The following is a 15,447-nucleotide window of genomic DNA, read 5'->3' as shown; positions in this document are numbered from 1 at the left end:
CACTTATTTGGCGCCTAAATGCTTTTTGGCGCCAAAATGACGCCACATCCGGAACGCCGACATTTTTGGCGCAAAATAACGTCAAAAAATGACGCAACTTCCGGCGACACGTATGACGCCGGAAACGGAAAATAATTTTTGCGCCAAAAAAGTCAGCGCCAAGAATGACGCAATAAAATGAAGCATTTTCAGCCCCCGCGAGCCTAACAGCCCACAGGGAAAAAAGAGTCAAATTTTTGAAGGTAAGAAAAAATGATTAAATCAAATGCATTATCCCAAATATGAAACTGACTGTCTGAAAATAAGGAAAGCTGAACATTCTGAGTCAAGGCAAATAAATGTTTGAATACATATATTTAGAACTTTATAAACAAAGTGCCCAACCATAGCTTAGAGTGTCACAGAAAATAAGATTTACTTACCCCAGGACACTCATCTACATGTTTGTAGAAAGCCAAACCAGTACTGAAACGAGAATCAGCAGAGGTAATGGTATATATAAGAGTATATCGTCGATCTGAAAAGGGAGGTAAGAGATGAATCTCTACGACCGATAACAGAGAACCTATGAAATAGACCCCGTAGAAGGAGATCACTGCATTCAAATAGGCAATACTCTCCTCACATCCCTCTGACATTCACTGCACGCTGAGAGGAAAACCGGGCTCCAACTTGCTGCGGAGCGCATATCAACGTAGAATCTAGCACAAACTTACTTCACCACCTCCATCGGAGGCAAAGTTTGTAAAACTGAATTGTGGGTGTGGTGAGGGGTGTATTTATAGGCATTTTGAGGTTTGGGAAACTTTGCCCCTCCTGGTAGGAATGTATATCCCATACGTCACTAGCTCATGGACTCTTGCTAATTACATGAAAGAAAAGTTGATGCAGCTGCAACATCAGCCATAGAAATGGCAGGCATGAGAAGCTAGCCAGAATATAAATAAGCTTTTCTTATATAAGATTCAAATTTCCAATCTAAAGGGTCTTTAAAAGAAGTACTATCTTCCATAGGAATAATAGTATGTTTAGCAAGAGTAGAAATAGCCCCATCAACTTTGGGGATCTTTTCCCAAAACTCTCAAGTAACTGCTGGCAAAGGATATGATTTTTTAAACCTTGAAGAAAGAATAAAAGAAGTACCAGGCCTATTCCATTCCTTAGAAATTATATCAGAAATAGCATCAGGAACTAGAAAAACCTCTGGAGTAACCACAGGAGGTTTATAAACAGAATTTAAATGTTTACTAGTTTTAATATCAAGAGGACTAGTTTCCTCAATATCCAATGTAATCAACACCTCTTAACAAGGAACGAATATACTCCCTTTTAAATAAATAAGTAGATTTGTCAGTGGCAATATCTGAGGAAGGATCTTCTGAATCAGATAGATCCTCAGAGGAGGATAATTCAGTATGTTGTCAGTCATTTAAAATGTTATCAACTTTATGAGAAGTTTTAAAAAAACTTATGTTTATTAGAAGGCGGGATGGCAGACAAAGCCTTCTGAATCGCATCAGCAATAAAATCTTTTATATTCACAGATATATCATGTACATTAGATGTTGAAGGAACAACACGCATTGTACTATTACTGGTGGACACATTCTCTGCATGTAAAAGCTTATCATGACAATTATTACATACCACAGCTGGAGATATAATCTCCACAAATTTACAACAGATCCACTTAGCTTTGGTAGAACTGTTATCAGGCAGCAGGGTTCCAACAGTGGTTTCTGAGACACGATCAGATTGAGACATCTTGCAAAAGTAAGAGAAACAACATAAAGCAAAATGATCAATTTCCTTATATGGCAAAAAAAAAAAAAAAATTCAAACAGCATAGCCCTCTGACATAGAAAAAGGCAAGAGGCATATAGGAATGGGGTTTTAAATAATGAAATTATTTGGCGCCAAGTATGATGCACAACGCAAACTGAATTTTCTTTGGCGCTAACATCCGGAAATTACATGTGCGTCATTGTAGACACAACCTTGTGCAAGGAACTTGGCATCAACTAAGATGCCGGAAATTACTAATTTGCGTGATCGGACGTACCTTCGCTCAAAAAAAACTCTGGCACCAAGAATGACGCAATAAACTTTAGCATTTTGCGCCCTCACGAGCCTAATTTTGCCCGCAAATTTTAATGAAAAAGCAGTCAATTGAAAAAAGACTATACCCCAGGTAAGAAAAATATTTTCCTAAGTATGTTTTCCCAAATATGAAACTTATAGTCTGCAAAAGGAAATATACATAAACCTGACTCATGGCAAATATAAGTACAATACATATATTTAGAACTTTATATTAATGCATAAAGTGCCAAACCATAGCTGAAAGTGTCTTAAATAATGAAAACATACTTACCAAAAGACACCCATCCACATATAGAAGATAGCCAAACCAGTACTGAAACAGTTATCAGTAAAGGTAATGGAATATGAGAGTATATCGTCTATCTGAATAAGGGAGGTAGGAGATGAATCTCTACAACCGATAACAGAGAACCGATGAAATAGATCTCCCACGAGGAAAACCATTGCATTCAATAGGTGATACTCCCTAAACATCCCTCTGACATTCACTGTACTCAGAGAAATCGGGCCTCAAAATGCTTAGAAGCGCATATCAACGTAAAAATCTTAGCACAAACTTACTTCACCACCTCCATAGGAGGCAAAGTTTGTAAAAATGAATTGTGGGTGTGGTGAGGGGTGTATTTATAGGCATTTTGAGGTTTGGGAAACTTTGCCCCTCCTGGTAGGATTGTACATCCCATACGTCACTAGCTCATGGACTCTTGCCACATGAAAGAAAACAGGTTGAAATAAAAACCTTGGCCTTGTTCTGACAAAGGCATGAACTATCACTCCAATAAGAACCAGGTCACACAAAAAATAAGACTTTTATTCTGGTTTGGCCTTGTTACAAATTATATTAAATTTCCAGGAACATCTCGTATGTTCCTGCTTTTGTGAAGGGAACAATTTGGTTCCTAGAGTGATAAAACAACTATTTACTCAGTTCTTTCTCTTGGACATCTTGTCCTGAGAGAGGAAACCCCCTTTTTTTTTTAAAGTCAAAGTAGAATAATGGCAACGAGACCAGGTCCAAACAAAATCTTTCCATGAGAAGGAAAATAAAAAAGTCTGTATTGGGAAACCATGTCAGCTGACCATGATTTCAGTCATAAGGCCCATCTGGTTAAAACTGCTAATGACATTCTTAGCATTAAAGTTGAATATTTCAAGAATTGCATCTTAAAATTACGTGAAACCCAACATTTTTCTTTCATGATTTAGGTAGAACATGCATTTTTAAACAATTTTACAGTTATTATACAATTTGCTTAATTCTTGGTATAATGTGTTGAAGGAGCAGTAATGCACTACTGGTTTCTAACTGAACAAATGGGTGAGCCAATGACAATCGGTTTATATATGCAGCCACCAATCAGCAGCTAGAACTTATGATCTTTGCTGCTCTGGAGCTTACCTAGATAAACATTTCAGCAAATATAACAAGAGAAGTACACAAATATAAGTAAATTGGAAAGTTGTTTAAAATCACATGCTCTTTTTTAATCACAAAAGAAAAAAAATTGGGTTTCATGTCCCTTTAAGAGAAGGCATTAACTGACCTTAGAAGTTTCAAACAATGCAGAAAAAAAAAAAAAAGAATGAACCGATATTTGATCAGTAAAGCTGTTACACCAAAGAGTGGAGGCTCCTGTAACACAAGCAAAGCTATTAACAATTTAGGAAACCGGCCTGCCAAAAAGCCTTTCTTTGAAAGTTCTCCAGTTATCGGTCCATAGTGAGTTAATAGTAGTGCAAAAAAGTGGAAAGTGCACAGTCAACCAGTTTAGCAAAGCTCTAAAAGCCAGAGGGGAAAAATACATTTTAAAATGTTTGGGGCCTGAAATTCAGTAATATCCTCTTTAGAACTAGCAGCAGATTTGAAAATCCACAAACCGCACAAGCCCTATAAAACCCCCTCTCACCTACCTCAGTCTTTAATCTGCTTCCACTGGAGGTGGTTGAAGAATGAAGGTTTGCATTTGGTTCTTCAGAGAGAGGGATTTTCAGACTGAGGACTGGTTCCCCCTAAATGTACAGTTCTTGTCAGAGGGATGTATGTGGTGTATGGTTTGTGATTCTTTTTTCACTTCATGAGAATTTTTTTTAAAAACCTTCTCTTTTGCCTCCCTTTATGAGTCTACAATATACTCAGATTTTTTTATTCTATTTTCTTTTTATAGGGCTCTTGGGGGATTGTGAGTCTTTGCTTCCTCCTAGTGAGAAAGACTAGTAATTATTAGCAGTAAGGATCGTGGACTATCACCATTTGTAAGAAATAAATATACAGGTATACCACGCTCCTATAGGGGGTTAGGGACCAGAACCCTGCTGTAAAGTGAAAAACAGATTAAAGTGAAACAATGCGGTTTTAGCTTTATTTTCACTTGCCAGTGTGTTTAAAAACTTGAAAACATGTTTGAACTAAGATATTAGGGGTGCAATAGCTCTAACGTTTAGTTTAACACTAGCACAGCACAGTATTCAATTAGTATTCAATAAATACTGTACCTGTAATTAACAAAATGGTGCCAGTCACTTTTCTCGCAATCTCACGAAGATTACAGCACTGTTCCAAAATCCTTGGAGGTTGAACTTCAGCTGCACAAAGCGATGTATTAATGAAGCGCTGTAACGTGAAGCGCTGTGAAGTGAGGTATACCTGTATATATTTATCAAATATAATATAATATATATATATATATATATAACATAATTTATGCTTACCTGATAAATTTATTTCTCTTGTAGTGTAGTCAGTCCACAGGTCATCCATTACTTATGGAATATATCTCTTCCTAACAGGAAGCTGCAAGAGGATCACCCAGCAGAGCTTGCTAAATAGCTCCTCCCCTCACATGTCATATTCAGTCATTCGACCAAAGCAGACGAGAAAGGAGAAACCATAGGGTGCAGTGGTGACTGGAGTTTAATTAAAATTTAGGTCTGCCTTAAAGACAGGGCGGGCCGTGGACTGACTACACTACAAGAGAAATAAATTTATCAGGTAAGCATAAATTATTTTTTCTCTTGTTAAGTGTAGTCAGTCCATGGGTCATCCATTACTTATGGAATACCAATACCAAAGCTAAAGTACACGGATGAAGGGAGGGACAAGGCAGGAACATTAAACAGAAGGAACCACTGCCTGAAGTACCTTTCTCCCAAAAATAGCCTCCGAAGAAGCAAAAGTGTCAAATTTGTAAAATTTTGAAAAGGTGTGAAGCGAAGACCAAGTCGCAGCCTTGCAAATCTGTTCAACAGAGGCCTCATTTTTAAAGGCCCAGGTGGAAGCCACAGCTCTAGTAGAATGAGCTGTAATCCTTTCAGGAGGCTGCTGTCCAGCAGTCTCATAGGCTAAACGTATTATGCTACGAAGCCAAAAAGAGAGAGAGGTAGCCGAAGCCTTTTGACCTCTTCTCTGTCCAGAGTAAACAACAAACAGGGAAGAAGTTTGACGAAAATCTTTAGTTGCCTGCAAATAGAACTTCAGGGCACGGACTACGTCCAAATTATGCAAAAGTCGTTCCTTCTTTGAAGAAGGGTTAGGACACAGTGATGGAACAACAATCTCTTGATTGATATTCCTGTTAGTAACTACCTTAGGTAAGAACCCAGGTTTAGTACGCAGAACTACCTTGTCTGAATGAAAAATCAGATAAGGAGAATCACACTGTAAGGCAGATAACTCAGAGACTCTTCGAGCCGAGGAAATAGCCATCAAAAACAAAACCTTCCAGGATAACAGCTTGATATCAATGGAATGAAGGGGTTCAAATGGAACGCCTTGAAGAACATTAAGAACTAAGTTTAAGCTCCACGGCGGAGCAACAGTCTTAAACACAGGCTTAATCCTAGTTAAAGCCTGACAAAAAACCTGAACGTCTGGAACTTCAGCCAGACATTTGTGTAGAAGAATAGACAGAGCAGAAATCTGTCCCTTTAAAGAACTAGCAGATAAGCCCTTTTCTAAACCCTCTTGTAGAAAGGACAATATCCTAGGAATCCTAACCTTACTCCATGAGTAACTCTTGGATTCGCACCAATATAAATATTTACGCCATATCTTATGGTAAATTTTTCTGGTAACAGGCTTCCTAGCCTGTATTAAGGTATCAATAACCGACTCCGAGAAGCCACGCTTTGATAGAATCAAGCGTTCAATCTCCATGCAGTCAGCCTCAGAGAAGTTAGATTTGGATGTTTGAAAGGACTCTGAATTAGAAGGTCCTGTCTCAGAGGTAGAGACCACGGTGGACAGGACGACATGTCCACTAGGTCTGCATACCAGGTCCTGCGTGGCCACGCAGGCGCTATCAGAATCACCGAAGCTCTCTCCTGTTTGATCTTGGCAATCAAACGAGGAAGCATCGGGAATGGTGGAAACACATAAGCCATGTTGAAGACCCAAGGGGCTGTCAGAGCATCTATCAGCACCGCTCCCGGGTCCCTGGACCTGGATCCGTAACAAGGAAGCTTGGCGTTCTGGCGAGACGCCATGAGATCCAGATCTGGTTTGCCCCAACGAAGAATCAGTTGAGCAAAGACCTCCGGATGAAGTTCCCACTCCCCCGGATGAAAAGTCTGGCGACTTAGAAAATCCGCCTCCCAGTTCTCTACGCCTGGGATGTAAATCGCTGACAGGTGGCAAGAGTGAGACTCTGCCCAGCGAATTATCTTTGAGACTTCCAACATCGCTAGGGAACTCCTTGTTCCTCCTTGATGGTTGATGTAAGCCACAGTCGTGATGTTGTCCGACTGAAATCTGATGAACCTCAGAGTTGCTAACTGAGGCCAAGCTAGGAGAGCATTGAATATTGCTCTTAATTCCAGAATATTTATTGGGAGGAGTTTCTCCTCCTGAGTCCATAATCCCTGAGCTTTCAGGGAGTTCCAGACTGTGCCCCAGCCTAGAAGGCTGGCGTCTGTTGTTACAATCGTCCAATCTGGCCTGCGAAAGGTCATCCCCTTGGACAGATGTGGCCGAGAGAGCCACCATAGAAGAGAATCTCTGGTCTCTTGATCCAGACTTAGTAGGGGGGACAAATCTGAGTAATCCCCGTTCCACTGACTTAGCATGCACAATTGCAGCGGTCTGAGATGCAGGCGCGCAAATGGTACTATGTCCATTGCCGCTACCATTAAGCCGATTACTTCCATGCACTGAGCTACTGACGGGTGTGGAATGGAATGAAGGACACGGCAAGCATTTAGAAGTTTTGATATCCTGGCCTCTGTCAGGTAAATTTTCATCTCTACAGAATCTATAAGAGTCCCTAGGAAGGGAACCCTTGTGAGTGGTAATAGAGAACTCTTTTCCACGTTCACCTTCCACCCATGCGACCTCAGAAATGCCAGAACTATCTCTGTATGAGACTTGGCAGTTTGAAAACTTGACGCTTGTATCAGAATGTCGTCTAGGTACGGAGTCACCGCTATGCCTCGCGGTCTTAGTACCGCCAGAAGTGAGCCCAGAACTTTTGTAAAGAATCTTGGAGCCGTAGCTAATCCGAAGGGAAGAGCTACAAACTGGTAATGCCTGTCTAGGAAAGCAAATCTTAGGTACCGATAATGATCCTTGTGAATCGGTATGTGAAGGTAGGCATCCTTTAAATCCACTGTGGTCATGTACTGACCCTCTTGGATCATGGGAAGGATGGTTCGAATAGTTTCCATTTTGAATGATGGAACTCTTAGAAATTTGTTTAGGATTTTTAAGTCCAAGATTGGTCTGAAGGTTCCCTCTTTCTTGGGAACCACAAATAGATTTGAATAGAATCCCTGCCCGTGTTCCGTCCATGGAACTGGGTGGATCACCCCCATTAGTAAAAGGTCTTGTACACAGCATAGAAACGCCTCTTTCTTTATTTGGTTTGCTGATAACCTTGAAAGATGAAATCTCCCTCGTGGAGGAGAAGTTTTGAAGTCCAGGAGATATCCCTGAGATATGATCTCCAACGCCCAGGGATCCTGGACATCTCTTGCCCAAGCCTGGGCGAAGAGAGAAAGTCTGCCCCCCACTAGATCAGTTTCCGGATAGGGGGCCCTCTCTTCATGCTGTCTTGGGGGCAGCAGCAGGTTTCTTGGCCTGCTTGCCCTTGTTCCAGGACTGGTTAACTTTCCAGCCCTGCCTGTAACGAGCTACTTCCTGTTTTGGAGCGGAGGAAGTTGATGCTGCTCCAGCCTTGAAGTTACGAAAGGCACGAAAATTAGACTGTTTGGCCTTTGATTTGGCCCTGTCCTGAGGTAGAGCATGGCCCTTACCTCCCGTAATGTCAGCTATAATTTCTTTCAAGCCGGGCCCAAATAAGGTCTGCCCTTTGAAAGGAATATTAAGCAATTTAGATTTAGAAGTCACGTCAGCTGACCAGGATTTGAGCCATAGCGCTCTGCGCGCTTGGATGGCGAATCCGGAGTTCTTAGCCGTAAGTTTGGTTAAATGTACGACGGCATCAGAAACAAATGCGTTAGCTAGCTTAAGTGTTTTAAGCTTGTTCATAATTTCATCCAATGGAGCTGTGCGAATGGCCTCTTCCAGAGACTCAAACCAGAATGTCACCGCAGCAGTGACAGGCGCAATGCATGCAAGGGGCTGTAAGATAAAACCTTGTTGAACAAACATTTTCTTAAGGTAACCCTCTAATTTCTTATCCATTGGATCTGAGAAAGCACAGCTATCCTCCACCGGGATAGTGGTACACTTAGCCAAAGTAGAAACTGCTCCCTCCACCTTAGGGACCGTCTGCCATAAGTCTCGTGTGGTGGCGTCTATAGGAAACATTTTCCTAAATATGGGAGGAGGGGAAAAGGGCACACCAGGTCTATCCCACTCCTTGCTAATAATCTCTGTAAGCCTTTTAGGTATAGGAAACACGTCAGTACACACCGGTACCGCATAGAATCTATCCAACCTACATAATTTTTCTGGAATTGCAACCGTGTTACAATCATTCAGAGCCGATAATACCTCCCCTAGCAATATGCAGAGGTTCTCAAGCTTAAATTTAAAATTAGAAATCTCTGAATCCAGTCTCCCTGGATCAGATCCGTCACCCACAGAATGAAGCTCTCGTCTTCACGTTCTGCAAACTGTGACGCAGTATCTGACATGGCTCTCACCTCATCCGCGCGCTCTGTCCTTAACCCAGAGCTATCGCGCTTGCCTCTTAATTCTGGCAATTTAGATAATACTTCTGTCATAACAGTAGCCATGTCTTGCAAAGTGATTTGTAAGGGCCTCCCTGATGTACTTGGCGCCAAAAAATCACGCACCTCCTGAGCGGGAGGCGAAGGTACTGACACGTGAGGAGAGTTAGTCGGCATAACTTCCCCCTCTTTGTCTGGTGATAATTTCTTTACATGTAAAGATTGACTTTTATTTAAAGTAGCATCAATGCAATTAGTACATAAATTTCTATTGGGCTCCACATTGGCCTTTAAACATAGTGAACAAAGAGATTCATCTGTGTCAGACATGTTTAAACAGACTAGCAATGAGACTAGCAAGCTTGGAAATACTTTTCTAAATAAATTTACAAGCAATATAAAAAACGCTACTGTGCCTTTAAGAAGCACAAAAAGCTGTCACAGTTGAAATAACAATGAACCAAAATAGTTATAGCAACCAATTTTTCACAGTAAATGTATTAAGTTAGCAAAGGATTGCACCCACCAGCAAATGGATGATTAACCCCTTAATACCCAAAAACGGATTAACAATTTAATAATTAACGTTTTTCTCACAGTCAAAACACACTGTCACAGGTCTCTGACTGATTACCTCCCTCAAAATGAATTTTGAAGACCCCTGAGCTCTCTAGAGACGATCTGGATCATGGAGGATGAAGTAGACAGATTGTGACTGAATTTTTACTGCGCAAAAAAGCGCTAAAATAGGCCCCTCCCACTCATATTACAACAGTGGGGAAGCTCAGAAAACTTTCTATGCAGAAAACAAAGATGGCCATGTAGTAAAAATTATGCCCCAATAAGTTTTATCACCAAGTACCTCACAAAAAACGATTAACATGCCAGTAAACGTTTTAAACATTCATTTGAAAAGTTATGAATTATTATTAATAAGCCTGCTACCAGTCGCTTTTACTGCAGTTAAGGCTCATACATTATTTCAGTATTAACAGTATTTTCAGAGTCAATTCCATTCCTTAGAAAAATACATTCAGTGTACACACACTCATCAGCCTAATACCAGTCGCTATCACTGCATTTAAGGCTGAACTTACTTTACATTGGTATCAGCAGTATTTTCTCAGTCAATTCCATTCCTCAGAAAAATAATTACTGCACATACCTCATTTGCAGGGGGGCCCTGCATGCTATTCCCCTTCTCTGAAGTTACCTCACTCCTCAGATGAGAACAGCCAGTGGATCTTAGTTACGTCTGCTAAGATCATAGAAAACGCAGGCAGATTCTTCTTCTAATTCTGCCTGAGAATAAACAGCACACTCCGGTGCCATTTAAAATAACAAACTTTTGATTGTAGAAATAAACTAAGTTAAAAAACACCACAGACCTCTCACAGCGACCTATCTAGTTAGGCTGCAAGAGAATGACTGAATATGACATGTGAGGGGAGGAGCTATGTAGCAAGCTCTGCTGGGTGATCCTCTTGCAGCTTCGTGTTAGGAAGAGATATATTCCATAAGTAATGGATGACCCGTGGACTGACTACACTTAACAAGAGAAAAATATATATATATCACACAAAGAAAACCCAGCACTCACTTACAAGCTCTCAGCTAAGATTTAAAAGCAAAAATGGAAAGGTTAGTCACCACATCTGGCCAAATGGGACAAGCTCAGGTACCACGTCAAGGTCCTTTCCAATACATGAGACCCTAAAACAGCCACACAATGCAAGCTTTCAAATCCAAACAAACTGAAAACAAGGGAAGGGTGCACAGGAATATGTAACCACCCTAGACATATACAAAACACGGAATGGAACTGCACTCTCATACCGGACCGGGTACACATCCAATGACCCTGCAACATGCTCAGCCCTGGGTGCCACTGGCACTCACAGGAAGCTGTGCTGTCCCCAGAGCCACAATCAGTTAACCCCAGACAGGTCTGTGTGCAAGAAACATAGGGAAAATTACAAAACAAATTAATACAACACACAGAAAACCCAGCACTCACAAGCTCTCAGCTAAGATTTAAAAGCAAAAATGGAAAGGTTAGTCACCGCATCTGGCCAAATGGGACAAGCTCAAGTACCATGTCAAGGTCCTTTCCAATACCTGAGACCCTAAAACAGCCACACAATGCAAGCTTTCAAATCCAAACAAACTGAAAACAAGGAAGGGTGCACAGGAATATGTAACCACCCTAGACATATACAAAACACGGATGGGAACTGCACTCTCATACCGGACCGGGTACACATCCTATGACCCTGCAACATGCTCAGCCCTGGGTGCCACTGGCACTCACAGGAAGCTGTGCTGTCCCCAGAGCCACAAGAAGTTAACCCCAGACAGGTCTGGGTGCAAGAACCATAGGGAAAATTACAAAACAAATTAATACAACACACAGAGAAAACCCAGCACTCACTTACAAGCTCTCAGCTAAGATTTAAAAGCAAAAATGGAAAGGTTAGTTACCGCATCTGGCCAAATGGGACAAGCTCAGGTACCACGTCAAGGTCCTTTCCAATACCTGAGACCCTAAAACAGACACACAATGCAAGCTTTCAAATCCAAACAAACTGAAAACAAGGGAAGGGTGCACAGGAATATGTAACCACCCTAGACATATACAAAACAAATATATATATATATATATATATATATATATCTGAAAATGAGATTCAGCAGTTCAGATCAGTTGAAACGGTTCTGAGTATATAATGGGTCAATCTCAAGCATTTGCGCATTGAAGCTTTTAATATGCTTGTATATAATAAGCTGCAAACTAATTTAGTCAGTTAAAACTCGTAAGAACACTCAAGTTATATTTTTCAAATAGTGTTATGATTAGGTTAGGCTAATTATTTTGGAATCAATGTGTCTACATTGCTTAAATTTAGGCTTACCAGAAGTCCCAGTTTGACTGGGATTGTCCCTGTTTGGAGGTGCTGTCCCAGTGTCCCACCCAGTTGTTTATTCTGTCCCAGTAGGGTTGCCACCTCTGTCAGGTCATTTTGAATAATGTGTCTGGGTTTCAGGCGGTCTGAAACCCAGACACATGATTTGAAAACCAGTCTGTGGCAGTGGCTCTCCAGCACAGTTGGATGCTCATACTTTGTTACATATTGCCCTGCTTAGCTTAACGTTTGTGCCCTTCAAAGTTCACATTTAGTAATACAGGCAGAGTGAGCAGCATAGGGTTTTTTAATTTTGTAGTACCACATTGTTTATTTTTCTAGTAAATTGACCCCCCCATCTCTGATGACATCACCAGTGATACACGTTTAAGAGAATCATGTGGGTATGACCAGGAAGTGCAGACAGGCAGTATTTTTGGCGTGGATTTTGCGTTACTTCATCATATGCAGAATAGCACTTTAGCAGTTGTGTTTCTTTTTTACTTATTTCATTCAATGAATTTATACCTTATCAGTATCCAGTTCTGTTCCTTAGACACATGAAACACATATTACTCTGCAGATAATAAATTGTGTGATGTATATGCTTTTCACTATTTTATGAAATTGATAATTATGATTGATGTTTGGCATTATTTAGAATCTGAGATTTAGATAAATGATTTGCTCATATTGTGTATGGGTTGCCATGACAATGTAATAGTGCCTTTTTAACTAGGGGGTGGTGTTATGGTCTATTCAAACTGTGTGATTCACTTGTTGTTTGACTGAGGAAGGGTAGAGTATCCATGAAACATTACACACATAAAAGCTACTACTTTAAAAAGGACCAGTAATTGCCATGCCCCCTTGACCATGCCCCTGACCACACCCCCACTGACACCACACCAGGTGGTACCAGTTTCACCTATAAAAATTATGGTAAAGCTACTTAAATGATCAAATTATAATTCTGTGTTTTAAGATCTTTAGATTTTAAATGAATAGGTTCTCAGTAGGCTGCTTTGAGTACAATTTTGTTATCAATTTTCAGTTATTGTGTTGCTATGAAGAAATTCAAAACCAGGGCCAAGAAATGTACATAAGACATTTTTCACATGATATATAGTGGGTGTTAAATATTTTGCTTATAACTTGAAATTATTTATAAAAACTTGAGCTGCATTCTCTCCCTCCTTCCTTTCCTCCTCATTTTCTCTGTCTAACTTTTTTACGCTCCTGCCTCTCTAGTGTTCGCTCTTTACTTAAAGGGACACTGAACCCAAATTTTTTTCTTTTGTGATTCAAATAGAACAAGTAATTTTAAGCAACTTTCTAATTTACTCATATTATCATTTTTTCTTTGTTCTCTTGCTATCTTTATTTGAAGAAGGCATCTAAGCTTTTTTTTTGGTTCAATACTCTGGACAGCACTTTTTTATTGGTGGATGAATTTATCCACCAATCAGCAACAACTTCCCAGGTTGTTCACCAAAAATAGGCCAGCATCTAAACGTATATTCTTGTATTTCAAATAAAGATACCAAGAGAATGAAGACAATTTGATAATAGGAGTAAATGAGAAAGTTGCTTAAAATTTCATGCTCTATCTGAATCACGAAAGAAAAAAATTTGGGTTCAGTGTCCCTTTAACTTTCTCAGTTTGTTTATCTTTTTTTTTTTTTTTTTTTTTAAATTTATGTCCAAAGTAAAATATTTATGTTTCTTTATCTTAGGGAATGCTGCCGATTTTTTGGAGACAATGGACTGACAATGAAGACATTTTTCACCAAGGCAGCACCGTTTGGTGTTCTTTGGACTCTCACAAACTATCTATATTTACATGCAATAAAAAAAATTAATACAACGGATGTTTCTGTTTTGTTCTGCTGCAACAAGGCATTCGTTTTTTTACTTTCGTGGATCATTCTCAGGGACAGGTTTATGGGCGTTAGGGTAAGTCTCATTTATTTCTGAAAATATTTTTTTTTTTAAAGAAATAGTGATAATGGAAATGTTTTTTTTTATAATTGCCTTAAAGAGACAGTAAACCTTGTAGTTAAGACATTTCTGTTGTGTGGCTATAGAATAAAATATTAGCCAATGTTTTCACAGCCATAATTTCTAATATATGAAAAAAATTCCAGGAACACTTTGCAGCAGAACCATGTATGGTGTGCATAGCTCTGTCCACTCCAATCCACCTAAAAATAAGCACATAAAATACTAGGAGTATATTTTAGCCATACTGCTTGCTTAAAGGAATAGGAAAGTCAAATTAAACTCATGATTTAAGTAAAGCATTTCATATTTAAATTCCCTTAACAAATTTACTTTTTTCTCTTGGGTACCTTTGTTGAAAAGTATATGTACATATTCTCAGTGGCAGCAGTGCACTACTGGGAGCTACCAGATGATCAGTGGCTACACACATTTGTCTTAGCTGCGAGCAGTGCATTGCTACTCTAATCTCTGCAGAGGAGTTAAATGCATAATTAAACACCTAATATGTCTGAGCAATTATATTAATGGACTATTTCTTGGGAATAATTATTACATTTCCTTTTTGCCCTGTTATAGCCCTTTAAAGCTCCTCAGCACCTTCCTTACTTTAAAGCACATAATTGGTCTAGGAAGAATACCTTTATAGTAACCAAAATAAGCAAATTATTAAACCTTCAGCATCTGCAAAGGCAGCCTAAGAAGGATACACATCACAGTGATAAAAAGTGTGTAATGGAGACCAAGTAGTACTAGCGGCCATACAAATCTGATCAATAGAAGCCTCATTACGAATTACAAAAGGCCCAAGAAGTAGCAATTGGTCTAGTTGAATAAGTAGTAATGCTTTCAGGGGGAGTTTTCCCTGTGACCATATAAGCCTTGTGAATTAAGGCTTTGAGCCAACAGACGTAGCTTTGTGACCTTTGCGAGGCCCAGAAAAATTAAAGTCTGAAATCTTTTATGGCTTTAATAATATTAATATTTGAGAGTTCTTACAACACCCAAGTTGTGGAAAAGACAATCCTTAGAATTCTTATGAGTCAGACAAAATGAAGGAACCACAATCTGTAGATACCTTAGAAAGAAAAGAATATCTAGTACGCAGAATAGCCTTTTCCTGATGAAAAATCATAAAAGGAGGTTTGCATGACAAAGCTGAAATCTAGTAATCACTCTGCCCAGCAGATGATGCGGAGTATGCCAGTCATTGCCAAGGAACTGCAAGCTGCTTCCTGATGATTGACAAACCACTGCTTTGACGTTGTCGGGCTAGAATCTCACAAAAGATTTGGGTCTGAGATTGGGACAA

General features: G+C 39.8%; 1 protein-coding gene across 1 annotated transcript in view; it reads left to right on the top strand.

Moving 5' to 3' along the window:
- SLC35F3 (solute carrier family 35 member F3) overlaps positions 1-15,447 on the top strand; it is a 417,616-nt gene that overhangs the window by 282,410 nt on the left and 119,759 nt on the right. The window contains exon 4 of the mRNA XM_053712171.1: positions 13,871-14,090. Within this exon, the coding sequence (XP_053568146.1) occupies positions 13,871-14,090 (220 nt within the window). The remainder of the gene's footprint in view (positions 1-13,870; positions 14,091-15,447) is intronic.

Source organism: Bombina bombina, chromosome 4 (assembly GCF_027579735.1).
Source record: "Bombina bombina isolate aBomBom1 chromosome 4, aBomBom1.pri, whole genome shotgun sequence".
Classification (NCBI taxonomy): Eukaryota; Metazoa; Chordata; class Amphibia; order Anura; family Bombinatoridae; genus Bombina; species Bombina bombina.
The sequence above is the reverse complement of the archived record's forward strand: the minus strand, read 5'-3'. Positions and strand labels throughout refer to the sequence as shown.